This window comes from Rhea americana, unplaced genomic scaffold (assembly GCF_003343005.1).
Source record: "Rhea americana isolate MKP2758 unplaced genomic scaffold, rheAme1 scaffold_594, whole genome shotgun sequence".
In the NCBI taxonomy this organism is placed as follows: domain Eukaryota; kingdom Metazoa; phylum Chordata; class Aves; order Rheiformes; family Rheidae; genus Rhea; species Rhea americana.
This window is the reverse complement of record NW_028186750.1, coordinates 48554-65812: the sequence shown is the minus strand read 5'-3', so window position 1 is coordinate 65812 and position 17259 is coordinate 48554. Positions and strand designations below refer to the sequence as shown.

At 52.2% G+C, this 17259-nt stretch overlaps 2 protein-coding genes across 2 annotated transcripts in view; one reads left to right on the top strand and one right to left on the bottom strand.

Moving 5' to 3' along the window:
• Positions 1-5229: 5229 nt before the first annotated feature.
• Positions 5230-17253, bottom strand: MAP2K2 (mitogen-activated protein kinase kinase 2). Its single transcript, XM_085319519.1, has 11 exons — positions 17118-17253; positions 15261-15471; positions 13360-13506; positions 12592-12669; positions 12036-12087; positions 11812-11936; positions 9731-9944; positions 8509-8573; positions 7497-7558; positions 6753-6798; positions 5230-5676 (listed from the first exon to the last, which is right to left on the bottom strand). Exons 1-11 carry the CDS (start codon positions 17201-17203, stop codon positions 5566-5568), a joined length of 1197 nt encoding a protein of 398 aa, XP_085175645.1. The 5' UTR covers positions 17204-17253; the 3' UTR covers positions 5230-5565.
• CREB3L3 (cAMP responsive element binding protein 3 like 3) overlaps positions 13425-17259 on the top strand; it is an 11553-nt gene continuing 7718 nt past the window's right edge. The window contains exon 1 of the mRNA XM_085319521.1: positions 13425-13440. Within this exon, the coding sequence (XP_085175647.1) occupies positions 13425-13440 (16 nt within the window). The remainder of the gene's footprint in view (positions 13441-17259) is intronic.

Below are 17259 nucleotides of genomic sequence, written 5' to 3'. Positions count from 1 at the left end.
CCCCCCCATTAGCCCCACTCACGTGTCACCCCTCCCTCTGGGCCCATCTCGTATCCCCAGCTCCATCCCCCTTGCCCTGCGCGCCACCCCGGTAAGGGGAAAGGAAAGCTGGGTTCGCCCAAGGCCGCCCGACAGCCTGCAGCCCGCCCAGCAGGGGACCGGGGAGAAGGAAGGGGACAAACCTACCCGCAGGAAACGCYGCCTCCGAGGTCTGCCCCGAGGCCRCAGCCCTGCCCATCGCTCCCCTGCTGACTCCCGCGGCCCCCCAGTTGTTGTCCCCCCTCAGCCCCATCCAGGCAACGGAGTTATATGTCCCTTAGAGTTGCCCACCCAGCTGCCCACCATTATGCTCCAGAGTGAACAGCTCCCTCTGCCCTAGTTTCTGCAGGCTGCTGGGCTTATGCACATGAAACACCCACCTAGCCCAGGTGAAATTTAAAAAGACAGCTTGACTGAAAAACAGCTAAAGAAAAAAAAAAGGAAAAGAAAAAAAGGAAAAAACTTTAATGAAATACTACCGAGCCTGGTCAGGTCCTACAGCAGGAGCTTGGTGGGGCTGGGAGCCTGTAGTGGGGATAGGGGGGGAGGAAGCGAGCTCCTGCCCCGTCTGCCACGGCCCCAGGGAGACCCTCCCCCAGCACCAGCGCAAGGATTTTACCGTTTCTCCCCCGAGCACCACAGGAATTTCACCATTTCTCCCCCTTTTTCATCGCCTCGCGAGTGAGACGAGGGCTCCGCATGGGGCTTTCGCCCCTACCCACCTGCCCCGGCGGGCCCCGCAGTCTCACGCGTGCTCTGCGGACACTGGGAAGGCTTTTAAAGCCTTTCGGTGTCACTAGCCCCATTTTGCAGATGGGGAAACTGAGGCAGCGAAGGGAGGAAAAACAAGCTGTGAGCTGAGCTGTGACAGGGGCCGGGGGGAGGCCATGTGGGCGCACAGAAGGGAGCATGGGGGCACGAGGGCTGCGGCAGGTGCCCCAAAGGTGCCTCTTGGTGGTGGTGGAGGGTCACACCTGGGAGAGGCGAGGGGCAGCACCCCGGGGTGCCCCTGGCACAAGCCTCAGGGGCCCCCTGGGCGCCTGCTGTCCTCCCCCCCGCCCCAGCACCCTGGGGCCACGCGCTCGCTTTCGCTTTCCGCTGCTGCCTGCCCCTGCGCTGACGTGGGCCCCGGGGAGYGCCCAAAACGCGCCCCTGCCTGACACCCGGAGCAGCCCCTGCTCGAAAGCTGCTTTCTGGCCTTCCCCCCCACACACACTCCCCTGCCCTGCACCACGGCCCCCAAAACCCTTTGCAAGATGGGGACGGAGCTCGCTCGGCCCCGGGGCTGGTCGAAGCCCCTCAGTAAAGCCTCTCCCCGGGGCCCTGCAGCGGCTGACGCAGCTCCAGCCTGGGTGGTGGTGGGGGGGGGAGGCACCAAACACCAGTGACAGCTCCAGCGCAGCTCAGTTTAGGGCTCCCCCTCCCCACCCGCCAGACCCCCAGCTCCCCGTAGCATCTGGGCTCTGTTTAAACCCCCGATGCCACCACCTCTCCCAGTTCCTGCCTGCAAAACGTGGTTGTTCCGGTCTCCGGCTCTACCGCGAGCGACAGCGGGCTTCCCCCGCGCTCCCTCCCCCAGCCCCCTTTTCCTTGCCCCTTTGCAGCCCCTTCTGGCGCTGCCCTTACTGTCGCAGCCCCCAGCCAGCACCTCACAGCCCGGGAAGCTCCCACCCTGGAGCTGGGTCCTCCACGGGAGCTGGCAAGCGAGCGGAGATGGGCCACCAGCGCTGCATTCCCCGTCCCCCCCCCCCCCCCCCCCCCCCCCACCCCTTCAAGCATCCAAATAATTTTACAAAAAGTTATTTGACATGTTATGTTTGCTCCTCCTGGACAGCCAGACCTTCCCGGTCCGGCATCTCCCCACTCCAATTCCCCACCCCCCTCCGCCCGGGAGGAGGCAAAGCCCTAACGTCCTGACTTAGGGCCACGCACCTTCCTCAGCCTCCGCATCCCTCGCTGCCGAGCCGGGAGCCACGTGCAGTAAATTCAATTAGCTCCCGCTTCTGCTGGAGGCGGACGCCAGGCAAAGCGGCAGCAGCCCTCAGCTGGTCCCAGCGGCGCTCCTGGCTCCTGCTGGGAACCGTCCCGGCTGCAGCAGAGGCCAGTGCGGCAGGATCCCAACCGCAGCCTTTACCCCTGGGATGTCGCCAGGCTTCACTTGCACCCGGGTTACATTTCAGCATGGGTTAAGTCCGCTTATGATAGAAACAAGAAGAGCAAAGGCCTGTAAATGTAAAGTGCCGTTTATTTTTATTTTTTTTCCTTTATGATGAAAATATCGAGTTAAAAAAAATTGCACCAACAAAACACTCAATACACTTGCTCCTCCTCCAAGAACCAAGCGCCAAAGCAAAACACTCAAAATATCCTAAAGCTTTTTAATCGTCCAACTCCCTATCTTTTACTTAAATAAGAGGCAAAATAGAATAACTGCCACGGCCCCAGTGCCTCCCGAATCCCACGCGACCGACCCAGCACGGCCACCTGCAACCTGTCGTGCTGCTTGCTGCCGGCTCGGCTCGCCCGGTGCTTCGGAGCGGGACGTTTATCCTGAGTTCTTTGCACGGAGCAGCGCTTCAGCAAGAGAAAACGGGCTTTGGGGCAGGGACCAGGCCCACGAATGTCGCTGCAGATCCGAGGTCTCAAATATTTATCAGCCGTTGCAGGCAAAGACTTTGCTCGGGCTGTTAAACTCTACCTGATTGCCTCCTCCTCCGTAATTACAGGCTGACGGAGCAGACGGATGCTGCCTGCGTTCCTACTTTCCTGCCTAGCGGAGCACAAGCAGAAGCCAGCACACAGTCAGTGCCCTTCACCCGGCCGGCGGGAGACGGGGCGGAAAGGGCTGTGGAGCAGCCCCGGTGGCCCCGGCCGGGCGTACGGTACCTGCGAAAGGAAAGCCCTTTATAATCTGGATCAAATCGGAGAAYGCTGGGGTTAGAGCGGAGGTTTTCAAAATGTAGCAGCATCAGTGCCGGATGCACCAGTGCCACTTGAGAAAATTAAGCGCGATCCACATGGGTTTTTGACTTTTTGCCCCCTATTTGGCTGTCCAAACAGGCAGCGCATCTGCATCGCTGGCGTAAACGGCACAGGATTGCAGGGGGGACAGGCCAAGCTCCAGCTTAAGGCAGCAATTTCACCCTTCGCCGGGTAGGAGGGGAGAAAAGGGGAGACAACAGGGCCGGGGCAAGCTAGCAGGTCCCACGCCGCCCCCCCCTTTTGAGGTGGACAAAGCTGGGGGACCCGAGCACAGCAGATGCGGACACGTCGGCTACCAGACAGATTCTTGCCTGTCAGGTCAAAAGCAGCAGCGGTCCCAAAAGGGGAAAAAAATGCATAAAAAGAAGTAGTAGTAGTAGTCATTGAGCTTTGCAAATTCCCCCCCCCTCATTTGCTCCTTCATTCCCGTAGTTCAGGAATTTGCCATCTGGGGCTGCGACACAGTGAGGGCAAGGGAACGACTCGCTCCTACGGCTTGTTTCTACATCAAACGGGAAAAGGAGGGGGGTGTTCAAACAGAATAAAGCCCGACACAGCACAAGGGGCTGATCCCAGCCACGAGATCCTCGCGCCTGCCCTGCGGCGAAGTCTGACACCAGAGCCGACGTCCCCACGTGCCTGGCGGCCGTTAAGGTACCTACCCGATCTCTCACTACACTAGAGGTAGCTCAAGAGAAGCAGAACTCGGTAAGAGGTGAGCAGCTTGTTTTATGTTATTTAAGCTTTGATTCCTTTTTCCCTTAAGGAAATAAGGACCAGATCTGCCCTAACAGAGAGAAACATCCGATAACATTCACTTGGCAAACTCCAAAAAGGAAAAAGTGTTTATATATATATTATATATAAATAAATATATATATTTATTTATATATATTTTATTTATATACATATATATATATATATATATATATATATATGGCTGAGAGTTACAAGACAAATCCAGCTTGGGACAGCCCTGTAAGGAGCTGTCACCCAGCTCCGCAGCCAGATCAGCCCAGAGGCTGCTCCTGTGATGGCACCGACAGTTACCCCTTTCCACGTGATCGTTAGTGGCCGCCGCCGCCACGGGTGGACAAGCATAGCGGAGACCCCCGGCCGTGGAGCGGCTTAGGTGCCGCCACAGAGCGCGTGAGCGCTGCGGCCCGGCCCTCTGTGGAGCGGAGCGGGCTGCTCAGGTTTGGGTGCTTGCCAGCGTGGTGCTGCGAGGGGAAAAAAAAAAAAAAGAGTTTTGCAAAGGCAAAAGGGGACCTGAAAAACACTGTCAGTCCAGCTTAGAGACCCTGTTGGCCTTTGGAAAAACTCCTTGCCCAAAGCTCTGGATGAAGCAAGTCTTGCTGGGTGGGTTTCGTTCGCCTCCCAGCGGACTGCAACGTGCAGCCGAGCTTATCCGCCTCTCCCTGCTTTCCTGCTCCTCCTGCAGCTCAAAGCAGCCCCCGCTGAAAACCCTGAGCACTGAAAACCCGCCGAGGCCGAGCAGCAAGGAGTGGGATGCGCTCCCAGCCTCCACCAAGCGGGGAGGCGCAATCAAGACCTGATGGAGAGCCCCGGGAGCTCTCGCCGCTCTGGGGGCCAGCCAGGATTGCCAAGCCCCTTACAAGGCAGCTTATTCCTTATTTCTCTGCCATAACAAGCTGAGAGCTCAGCCTGAAGTCCAACAGATCATAACAATTCACTAAATATCCAGTGCATGACAAGAACAGGCTTTAAAAACAACCATTAAAAAAAAAAAAAAAAAAAACAACCAAACTAAACATAAACCTCTTCCTCTCTTCCACCCGCAGACTGACCACCAGCCCTCCTGGGCCCAGTGCGCACGGCTCTGGCAGAGCCAGGCACTCGGCTGGAAGAGGGTGGGAGAGAATTCCCTGCTACACTCTTCTCTAGGTAAGCTAAAAATAATACCCCAGACCTCTTCCCTGGGTTCGCAATGCACCTGCCAATGTCCCCCAGCGAGCTCTCGGCAAGGCCCATCACCTCCCCTGCTCTCTGCCAGTAAATGCAAGACAGTGACACCAGTTTGGGGCTTGGACGAGCCCCTTGGCCAGCTGCTCCAACCCAGGAGGTCTCTCCCTTCCCGGCGGCAGACTTCTCTGCTAACCACCTTCGAGCCCACACGAAAACCAAGGAGCAGATGAAATGTCTCCAATCCCTCATCCCCTGCCACCTTCTCACACATACACGCAAGCGTGCACACGTGATTTTTTTTTTTTAACCCAAGTGAACATGTTTCCAAGAGAGAAAAATTAACATAAGCACCACCACGTTTCCCCAGTGTCAGGAGCTCCAGAGACTGACTGGAGCTGGTGCAGAGGCTTGGAACACCCCCAAACCAAAAGAAATGAAGCCCGCTTTCGCTCTTGGGGGTCAGCTGGCAGACATTTCCGAGTGATGGCGCTTTGCCGTTTGGACATGAGGCGAAAAGGGGCCAGGGACAAGGAAGAAGGGCGGTTCTGTCATTTACTGAAGGGCAGGAAATGGTGACAGATAGGCAGATGTACTGACACCAGGCGGTCGGCTCGGCGGTCACATGGCAGTGCGAGTGGGAGTACTGGGCTGGTTTAACCGCAGCGTTTTACACAGCCAGCCGGCAAAATCCACCTCTTCCACTTCAGAGCGCTTAATAAAGGTGTGATTCTGAAAGGAAAACAAGACAGGGTTAGTAACACGTCCCTTCAGTGCATTGCTGTCCTCGGACCCTCCTCGACTCCCCACAGTAGCAAGCGGACACGAAAAACTGCACCGGACGCCTTTGCAAAGCCCTAATCCTTCAGGGCAGCTTCACACTGCTGCCTGGCATCGGCCCAAGACGAACCCCAACCCCCCTCCAAGCCTGGGCAGGTCCCTGCTGCGGACAGGGCCCTGGCAAGGCCAACAGATCCCCAGTGCTACAGCTCAGGCTGCTCTCAGGCAGTGCAACTACATTTTGAGAGCAATTTCTAAGCATTTGGTACTTTCAGTCGCGTAACGGGGGGTTTTGATCAGTGCGTTGGCACAAGCGCTGGCCATGCAGCACTCTGATCGATCGATACATGTGCACAGGACATAATGAAGAGTTAAAGCAGAGAGCAAAGCCTGTCTGTCTCCTGTCCTGGGAACAAATCGTATTGCCTCTGCAGACAGGTTGGCAGAGCAAGGTGTGGGCTCGGGGCTGGAGCCCTCCTGTGCTCAATGCAGTTGTCTCGTTTGCCCCTTTGAAGGAAATGCTGCTGCCTTGGGGACAACTTCCCCCAAGGGTAACAGATGAAGGGCAGAACAGGGCCACCTTCAAACAAGGGCACCTGGCCTGCGCAGGTTGGTACCTGGGATCGGAAGAACCAAAGATCATCGCCCACTGCACAGGGTGGCGGGGAGCACACAGCTGGAGTGCAGTGGCTCAGCATCACACTGAGGAGGAAAACTGGGCTTAATATGGATAAGCTGGACTCCTCTGCCCTGTTTGCCTTAGACACCTGAGACAACGTAGGTTCCCATCCCAGGCTCTGCTGGGGAGGGGCATCAGAGACTGCCGCATAGGCTAGATAACATCATTACCTTTGATTCAAAGGTAAGTGAGTCACTCTCTTCCCCCCCAGCTCTGTTTGGCTCATCTTGGGCTCAGCTGGGGAGTTTCCAGGCTTTTGAGCAAAGGAGGCAGAGAGGGATGGGATGGAGCAGCAGTTTGCAGATCTGGTGCCACCCACTGTAGAAAGAAAATTGCTCTCCCCACTTACCATCAGCATCTTCAGATCTGCCCGTTCTGCTGGATTTTTAATTAAGCTGAAATGAGAGGAACAAAAGAGCAAAATTCACTGAGACACTTCTTGTGAGAAGCTGCTTATGTGGCTGGAGAGGTCTCCAGCTTTACTGAAAACCACCCGTCTTTCTGTCTGGTTTCCCCCAGGGGACTGGCAGCACAGAAATGGCTCAAAAAGCTTTGTTTCTAACACCCCAGCTTTTAGGCAGATCCATCTCTTCTAGACGGTGGATTAACTACTCGCTCCCCTGACTCCTGCAACCAGAGAAAAAGACCTATTGTTTTTCAGGGATTATCATTTTGCAATACTACTTTAAGGTGGGGGCTGCAGCAGTATATGCAGGTGGGTCCCCAGTATCAAAAATCAGCAGTAGACCTGGTGCCTGCAAGGTTGCAGGCCGAGTCACAGCCAAAACCTCCAGCCACAGCACGGCCCCATCAAACTTGCACCTAGAGTATCCCTAATAATCTGTCCGCCTGTCCCACTCCTAGGCTGGAGGACAGGTCACGTTTGGAGGCTGCGTTGATAGTGCAAAAGGTAACCAAAAATAAACTGCTTTTATTCCAGCACAATACAGGGTCATTGCAGCCAGGCCAGAAGGGGGAGAGATCACCTAAAGAGTGTGCAGAACACTAGGTTATGCTGAGTAATTTTTCCTTGGAAACGAAGCTTGTGAGTACGTACAGGTTGCCATATTCAGGTGTAAGCAGAAGTCCTTACCATTTATTTACAAACTCCTGGAAATCTTGTGTGAAAACTCCATTTGGCAGCTTGGGAGGTGGCTGCAAAAAGAAGGAAAAGGATTTTCTGCATCACTGTGTTTAAGGGTCAAGCAGCACAATGTCACCTATAGTCTTTAATAAGCCATAGAAAAGCTGCAGCTCCAAAACCACCTTTCTCCCGAGAACTACCCTTTGAAACCAGGAAATTGCTACCTTCCATTTCTACTCTGGCAGTGCATGGTGAGGCTGGTAGAAAACTGCTGCCCCAGCACCAGAGTGCAAATGGGGGTGGGGGTGGGGGAGGCAGCTCTGAATTACTGCCAAAGCTGGGAGTCCAAAATTGCAGCATCAAGAGTTCTGGATCCAACCTTGCAAATCCCAGCTCCGTCAACACCTATGGCAGATGAAACCATTCCAAAATACAGTAATTAGAGGGCAACTCCTACCACCTTAAAAGGGGAAGCTGCTATTTCCCCAGACTCATCAACTCCCTGCTTGGGCAGATCCTGTCACAAAAGGCTGGCAAGATATTTCAGTCTGGGATTTTTGCACTGACCAACTTTCAGATCACCCTTATTCAAAGGGCTTGATCCAAGATGACACGCATGACCTCAGCATCTGCGCAGAGGGAGCACTCTTCCTTTGCAGATCTAGGGAGGAGCGTGCTCAAAACAGCTGACTGCAGAAGGAACAGGTCATTACACCCAAGAGCTTCCCTCCCTTGCTGCTCTCCCGATGCTACTTTCAAGGGTATTACAAGCTTCCATTTGCAGAGCCTTATTCCAAAACTGGAGGTGTTTTTGTGCTACAAAAAGATGTGAGAAGAAAGTAGAGAATGGGAGAGAGAAAAGATTTCAATGCAACTCAGAGGAGAGGCTCTATTGAACCTTCAGTTCTTACTAACTGGTAGTAAAGGTTTTTGAGCTTATACTAAGAAAGCAGAATGGGCATGACACCCCCTTGGTACCCTCAGAAAAGCCTGGCAGAGTTGGCAACAAAAAAATACCCACCTCATTAACAATATAGTCCAGCAGTTCAAAGATGGCCATTGCAGGCCGACTGTCCATCCCATAGCCTGCATGGTTAAGATGACAGAAATAGTGGTGAGATATTGTTCAGGGACAGTGAAGGGCTTCATTTCAAGTAAACAGAACGTGCGTTGTGGTGCTTTGCTGAGAGAGGCAGAGCTGACCAACTTGGGAACTGACTTGGGTTGAAAAATAAACAAAAGAAAACCAAAAAAATATTCTGAAATTCAGGATTTCTATCACTACTCCTGTAGGCCAGATTTATTTCCTAGCTGGAAGCACCCAGAGAGTGCCAGACCATATGGTTTGGCAGACTGGAAGTTGTTCCAGAGCCTTCTGCTTCCAAACAAATGGCCCAAATGAAGCCTGCCTCCAACATCACCCAAGCATGATGGATGAGCATGCTTGCTGTGCTGAGGCCTATGCAAGTTTGGTAGTTTCATGAGAGCTCCCAGCAAAGCTGTTCCCAGTAAAGCTGCCATAGCTTGAAAGAAGTCTTTTGGCAGAGTAGTCTTTTGGCAGCATGGGCAGAACTCAAGGAGCAACATGGGCCATGATCAACTGCCCCTCAAAGCAGTCCACGCCCTGGGGGCAGTTCACCCTGTCAAAGCCTGTAGCGTCCCCAACATAGATGGCTTTACTGTACGGCCTGAGCCTGCCCCACTGGCACCTAAAACAGCCCTCCCCTCTCCCAAGAGGGAGGCTCAGAATAGACAGTAAAAAACATTGTAACGTTAGAAGGGTGACACTTCCAACTCGCATTCCACAAAGAGCTGGCTACCCTGATTTTTTGGGTCTTTCGGTGGGCTAGAACACGGGCTAAAGGAACCCATGGCACCCTGCTAAACTGACTTCTTCCAAATCAAAACACTGTACCCTTAATACATGCTGGCTAAGCGCTCCAAATCTGTTCCTTCACAGCATCCTGAAAGCAGCAGCCTCAGCTCTCCACACAAGACCAGAATCCCATGTTTATTTGTAAGGAATTACAAAACTCCTCTGTAGGAGTGGATTCTGCTGGTGCACTTACACAGGTTAGTCTGTTCTGCAGAAAACAACGATGCAACAGCTCTCCCTAGATAAACTCCCCACTCCCTTACAACCTCGTCTAAATAGCTTTTTGCTAACCCAGCCACGCAAACAACATTCAACCCCTTCACCCCTACATCTATGTGTTATTTTCAATGCAAACGACAGCCCCTACCACTGATGGGGCGTCCTGGGGGCCTGGCCCGCGGCGAGATGCTGTGAGACTCTCCCTCTGCCCCGTCCACCACAGGACGGCCAAATATTGCTTCCAGTTCCTTGGAGTCTGGCGGGGGGATTGGGTACCTTCCAATAGACAGCTCCACTAGCGACAGACCCATGCTCCAGATGTCAGACTGGACTGAATAATGAGTGCCCTGCAACCGCTCGGGCTGGAAGGAAAGACCACAGGGAAAAGAAAAAAACACCTTAGTAATGATGCAGCATTTCAGTACACAAATTAATATAAAAATCTTATCCTGAAATTGAACTGACACTCTATACCCTGACCCTCTCTTCAAGGCAAAAGTCTAGCTCTTGYAAACCATGTTACTTCCCCCACAGGGCTGATGTGCAGCAGTGGCAAACTGTACAGAAGCTCGAAGCATCCTTTTTACAAGCAGGAGTCCTCCAAGGTCCCAAGACTCCCGAAGGCTGCCAAAAGCATTAATGTGTGCAGAGGAAGCATGTGTGTGTTGGGGGGGAGTCCCTTTCCTGGAAAGGTTGTGTGCAAACAAAAAGCACCTGTACGCATCTAATCAACAGCTATGGCTGAGTAGCATTTACAACTGGTTATGCTCAGGAGTCCAGAGTACACAGTAAGAACCTATTTCTCAGTGAGCTGAGAGCTGAAGAACTCAATTAACCAAAAAAAAAAAAAAAATCTGCTCATTCCTTTTAATTCTCAAGAGGAATCTGAGGAGCAGAAAATCCAGTCTAGCCTCTTAGCCCTGCAAAAATCAACACAAGTAATCTATACTGGTAGTTTTGAGTCAGCTGTGCAGAGCTAATGGCTGAGTATGAAGGAGACGCTACTTTTAAATTGACACTGCTTAACTATATGTTAATAACTGTTCCCAAAATACAAGAGTAGCTCAGAGCTCCATATAGAAGCGTAGGCTTATGGCTTTCCTAATAACCCATTGCTCATTCCCAGCCATGAATGCACATGGCATGGGGAGCAGACACCCACCCTACCAGTGCTCTGCAGCCAGCAGAACCTGGGGGCCTGGTGCTAGTTAGGAGGTAATTTTATCGTTATGGCATCTGAAAGTGAAGAAAGCCAAGGACACAAGACAGAGCACAGAGTCGCACTGGGTACAAAGGAATCTACCCAACACTGTCCATAGCACTTTGTCATTGCCACCACACTGGGCTGGATATAAAGCTTTAGCCCAAGGGTATCAAATAAGCCCATGGTTCAGCAGACCTCCAGACCAAACTCTTCCCATTCTGCAGTTGGGCAAATGCTATTATGACCCTCTTTTAAAGAGGGGGCACAGCCAGCTCTTTCTGCAGTGCAACTACACTATACAGGCTTGACACCTCTTTTGCAAGGTAACACACACAGTCATAACAGTAGAAGAGGCGTACCAGCATCAGTGTCTCCTCCTCATCAGAGCACTCCATTTCTTGTATTCGGATAGAATTTCTCTTACAGAAAGAGGTGAGGATATTTTTGAACCCACAAACACCAGCTGAAGAAATCAGAAGTATCTGTAGGATCAGAATCTCTTTCTTTGCAAGTCTGTCTGGGCTTCCACACACCCCACCACTGCCTGGGCACAGGTCAGAGCTGATTAGGTGCCCTGAGGTAACTGCCGGGAAGCAGCGCTGCAGCCAGCTCCACCCTGCAGGCCCCCAAGCTCGCTTTGCTGAGTAGAAGAAAGTCCTGTTGCTTCAGATGAGCTGCAGGCTGCAAGCATGCTGACAGTAACTGCAGCTCAGGTGAAGCAGAGAAGGGTATTAAACCACTACCTGACAGGACACTGACTCCTCAAGACAAGACAGTAGCACTTGCTTCTATCAAACAGGATGAGTGTCCTCTGGTCTAACCCTCAGTGTGTGATACTGATAAACAGGTATAGTCAGACAGGGCCCAAAACCAGACAGGACAGTACAGGTAAGGGTGGAAATACAGAGCAAAATTGTGAATGAATGGGACATCACACACCAACAGTATAAGAGTGCTTAACCCTCACCCTAAGTTAAGTTGAATCCACGTTGTAAAAAACCACCCAAAAGTTAAAAGGAACTTACAGACATGTAGGACCGAGTTCCCACAAAAGAGTTTGCCATGGAGTCAATGAGCTGACCACTGACCCCAAAATCACACAGCTTAATCTCTCCTCGGGAATTAACCAGAATGTTAGAGGGCTTCACATCTGAGAACAGTGAAAAACAAGAGCATTAACACAATGCCAGGTAAAAATAATCCAGGGCTCTTGTACCACATGAAGTTATTTTTAGGTTCCTCCTCTCACCTCTGTGCATGATTTGGTGTTTCTCTCTCAGATAYGCCAAACCTCTCAGAACCTACAAGGAAACCAAAGACAGGATGAGATAATAGGCAAGGAAGGGAAGTGCTTTCCCTTCAACTTTCCCACTCTGCATAAACTTTGGGAGCTGCCATACTGCAGCTTCACTAGGAAAGCCTCCCTGTAGCAACTGTTTCAGGTTTTGCAATTTATCACCACCGACCGGAGTGAGCAACGGCTGTTGTTTAGATCTGCTCAGAGAGCAAAACTACTTCTGCCATGTCAGTTACAAATCTTGGGTTTATTGCCTGAGAAAGTTTTGCCAGAAACTTTTCTGGGAAAGGCCAACACTGATCGATGCAGCGCTTCTCACTGCAAGCAGCCAGAGCTGCAGAAAGTGGTTGGAAATAAATTCCTCCTTCCTCATGCACTACTGCCTAATACCTAGTTCAGGATAGAAAAGTAATATATGGAGGAATGAAGAAAGCCTACTAAGGCAGGACAAGCATCATTCCCCAAAAGTGTCCAGCAAATACTTTCTGGAGGCTGCAGTGTAACTCACCGCTATACTGACTTTCCCTAAGATCTCCTCAGGAATTCTTTTGGCTTCTTTTAACACTTGATCCAGAGAGCCACCATCCTGAAATGAAGAACAAAGAAATTATCTACACATCAAAGCCCAGCAGAAAAGCAGGGTAGCTGGCAACATAGTTTAGCATGCCTACAAGGTTAAGTGGTATAGGAGTAGTAAACAGCACCCCAGCTCAGCTGTCAGCAACAATTTGGTACAAAGAACCCTCCCATTACAAGGAAAAAGATCTCTGATGATCTGAGCTTAAGCTTCTGTTAAAACTGACTCGCACTGAAAACTATTTTAATGGTGTCATCCATCATCTCTACTTCTTGCTGTTAGTTTTTAAGCATGCTTTCCCTCAGAGGTGAATGCAAAGATGATGCTGTCAGCACTGATCTGGAAGAGAAACAACATTCTTCCCTGCTAGAGACAACAGAAAATGCACACTGCACTTCAAGGGGTTCTGCAGAGTGGTGGGTTTACAACATTTCCGCTTGGCCAGTTCCCAAACCTCTGCTTCCGCTTTCCAAAAAGTTGACTTCTCTGTCGTTTAGATGTCCAAGGAGGACTGCGCAGCTCCTAATAGGAGCTTCGCCTTGCTGCACACAAAGCAGCCAGAGCAAGGAGTCATTACAGCTGCCAGTTAATAGCGCTGGCAGACTTAACCATTTTGCCTGCAATTTCAGTCTTGGGGAGATCCAGCTCAGAACATGGAAGTGGGGAGCAGCAATTCGCAGAGGAGGAATGTGGACTCACCATGTGCTCCATGCAGATGGAAATCTCCCCATCACTGTAGAAGGCTCCATAGAAACCCACAATGTATGGGGAATTACACTCGTGCAGCACCTGCAGCTCTCGGATAATCTGATTCCTGATGGCTGGTTTGATTTCTAAATGAATGAGCTGCCAAGAAAGAAAAAATAAGATCAAAGTATAGAACCTGGAAAAAAAAACATGGGACCATGTGAACATGTCCTCATTGCTGGAAAGAAATCAAAAAGCATTCGAGGAAGCTCTGCTTCAACCTAGACTTTATTGTTTGCAAACTAAATATTAAGGATAAAGGAGATAACCAGCACGCTGCACAGCCTGTTAGCAACAGCAGGCCCAAGTAACATGCAGAGATCGCACAGGATACAGAGCAGAAAGATAACTCAGAGGCTGAGTGCAGATCTGACTCAGCACACAACATTTTCACAAGCTCTGTAGGTGTTGTAAGAATGTAAGAAGTGTTCCAATATCAAGGAAACCACAGAAAGTAGAAAATATGAAGATCATGCACTTGAAAGACCAAATGCATTATTCCTTGGGTTCCTTGGGTTTCACGTAGAGTCAGCTAATGAAGTTGTGGGTAGGGAAGCCATAGAGGCTAGAAAACACAAATGTCAGGTTACAAAAGCAGCTACTGTTACTGTAAGCTCTAAGACTCCCATCACCAGGGACTTCTGTCCTTCCTACAGGGCCACAAACGCTGATCTCTGCAGAGACGCACAGCACTGGGCTGCCCAATGCTGCAACTTGCCTTGGGCTTCAGTTTCCAAACACTGAGCTCCAAAAATTTCAAGACCAGTTACCTCTAATGCTCCCAAACCAAATGCCACAATGGAAGACCTCAGAGACATCAGCTCCATGGGAGCTGGCCTAGAGAAACATGTTTTGCTTATGAGACCCACTGAACTTTACCATTACATTTTAAACTGCTCCCACAGCAGGTGAGGACAGAGACTTTCAAGGAAGCTGTCCTGTGGACTAACAGCTGTGCTATTCCCTCACTGAGCATTAGCTTTTCTAACAGGCAAATAAAACATCTCGTACTTTTCTATTACAGAGCATCACAGTAAGAGACGACTCCTATAAACACATGTTTGAAAGGAACCACTGTCATAACAGACTTGCAAGGCTGCTTGGAACTATCTTGAGGATCAATTAAATGGAAGCTGAGAGGTAAGCCTGGCACACAAAAATTTCTCTTGTCTGTGCAGGAACAGCTGAATGCCTGGGCTTGCAGTAGGGGAGCTGCTGAGCTCACAGGGACTCCTTCTCTCTATAATTTCCACTAGCAATTTTCAGTTCTCATTAGCTACAATCTAGTATTCTATTGCCCGTTTTCTCCATCTAGTTTAGACAATGGAAAAAGAATAAACTCGCGATTCCACAGAACGTGTTGCAAAACTCCAGGGATCTGTTGCAGAGTGCACTGCCTCTCCCAGGAGAGGAGACTGGCAAAGGGTGAAACGGCTAGATTGCTAAGAGACAAGGGGAGAGAGGCTCTGCACATAACCCAGCTTAGGACAGCAGGGACAGTAATTACCAACCTAGGTAAAGAGGTTTGTATGCAAATTTGCAAGGCAGAATGGAGCCCATCTCATAAACGTTACCTGGCTGCCAGGTTTGGCAAGAAGGTGCAGGTAACCAAATTCCCCTCCCTCTGTTATGTGCAACAGCTGCCCTAGGCTGACATCTCAAAGAGCCACATCTATTGCCAAGGCAGGCAGGAGAGAGTCCACAGAGCTGATAACCAAGACAGAAAGCAATTTCACAGTAGTAAAATTCAGTTCAGCGTGAGTATGGGTTAGTGCAGAGAGATCTCGACTGAATCCTGCTTTCCTAAGGCTRGGATGAGTGCAAAATGCTATTGCAGCTTGCCTCTCCATTACCTTTCGTGCCATAATGAGTCCTGAGGGTTTGTGCTGCACTTTGGTGACCACACCGCCATTGCCAGCTCCCAGTTCAGAGATCCTCTCGAAGTCATCATCCTTCAGCTCTCCGACCTTGGCTTTCTGGGTGAGAAAAGCTTCTAGGCGCTTCTTTTGCTGCTCGTCTAGTTCCAGTTCCTCGAGCTTCTTCTGCAGGTCTACTAGGTTTGCCCTGGAGAAAGACAAGGAGAGGAAAGGAGAAGCTCTTAGGAGTCTGGAAGGCCATTGCCAGGGAAAAAGGATTTGTCCTGTTCTTTGCTCTAGTAGCAGAGGCAAAATGAATGCACAGCTCACGATCAGTCAGAAAGGAGGACACAAGAACCAGCAAAGCCAGAGGGAAGAGATTCTCCAAACCATTTAGTGAAAAATGTTTGGCATTGCAGGGAAGGATAGGGAAATAACAGAAAACCTCTTTATGCATAATCAGGCCAAAATCATGATATAGCAGCGAGATTAGAACAAAGCTCCAGAGAGATGCAAGGCTTGGCTATGTTGCTGATGGGGACATGCGGGCAGCAGAGATCAGTGATGCAATATCTGCCCAACACTTGCATCTCTTCCAGAGAAGACTTTTAATACAGTCAGCTGTTTCAGGAAAGCCCAAGGAATGAGGAAAAAAATCACTCAACCCTTAAAGAGGYAGTATAGCTGAGCCTAGAGAAAGCAACAGCACCAGCAACCTTTCCCTTTCCAAAGGCAGTGAGCCAAGCTTGGGTTTCAACGCGAAACATGAGAAGGCCTTTCCACAGCATCCAGCAAACCCCCCCCCCGCCCCCCGCTCCCTTACGCACCCGGCCACCCTGCCCAAACCCGGCCACCCTGCCCAAACCGGTTGCCCCTCTGCTTCCCAAGCACAAAGGGACGTCTGTACTCCCCCAGCACCTGCTGCCCAGGCTCCCGGCACCCAGCGCAGACCTGGGCCATAGCGGCCTACCCGTCTCGTAACCCAGCTCCAGCCTTCAAGCCTCCCCCTGCTTCTCCTCTGCCACTCTCGCATGCCACGCACGTGTGGGCCATTGGCCCCTCGAAGCTTGCTGCGGGTCCCACGCAGGGGTGACAGGTTGAGAAGGTTGCGCCCAAACCCCTGCTGCCTGACCCACCAAGCTTGGAGCCCCACGAGCAGCTCTGCCTCCTCCCTGCCCCCTACAGCCGCTGTCTGTCCCCCTGCTTTTAGCACCCCGCAGCCCCCTACCCAGGGGCATGCGACTGGGATGCTGCATTCCACCCCCCTGCTCCAGAGCCCTAGTCACTCCCCTAATTCACCCCCCTTGCCTACATTCCTGGTCTCAGCCCTGCTCTCTCCCCACTCCACCTCCTCTGAGCCCCCCGGCCCTGCATGGACCCCCTCTGCCTTCCCCCACCAGCAGCCCAGCCACCCTGGCGGCTGAGTCAGCGCTGATCCCTGCCTCAGCCTGTCCTACCCCTACCCAGCCCATGCCCTGTCCTGCCTCCATTGCCCCAGAACCCCAAACCCCACCCCTACCCAGGTCCCTGCCTTATCCTACCCCATCCCACCCCTGCCCCTAACCAGCCCCTGCCCCTAACCCTGTGCTGCCTTCACCTGCCCCTATCCCACTCYCACCTCCACCCCCCAACCCCAATCAACCCCCAGGCCTACGCAGGCCCGGCCCCAGCCCCCGCCTCGTCCTGCCCCTACGTGCCCCCACCTCTACGCCAGCCCCAGCCTCAGCGCCAGCCCCAGCGCAGCCTCCACCTCTCCGACCCCGTCCCCAGGCTGGGCCCACGCTGCCCGCCGGCCCCGGGCCCCCGTGACGGCGCAGGCCCCGCTGTCGGGCTCGCCGCCCCCAACTCACTCACTCGGCGGAGCCGTCGGGGCTGGGCCCCTCTGCGGGGCTGGGGGCGATGTTGAGGGCCGGCAGCACCGGCTTCCTCTTGGCCGGCATGGCCGCGCCGGGCCGTGCGGGGCCTAGTGGGGGCGCGGCCGCATGGCCGCGGGGGC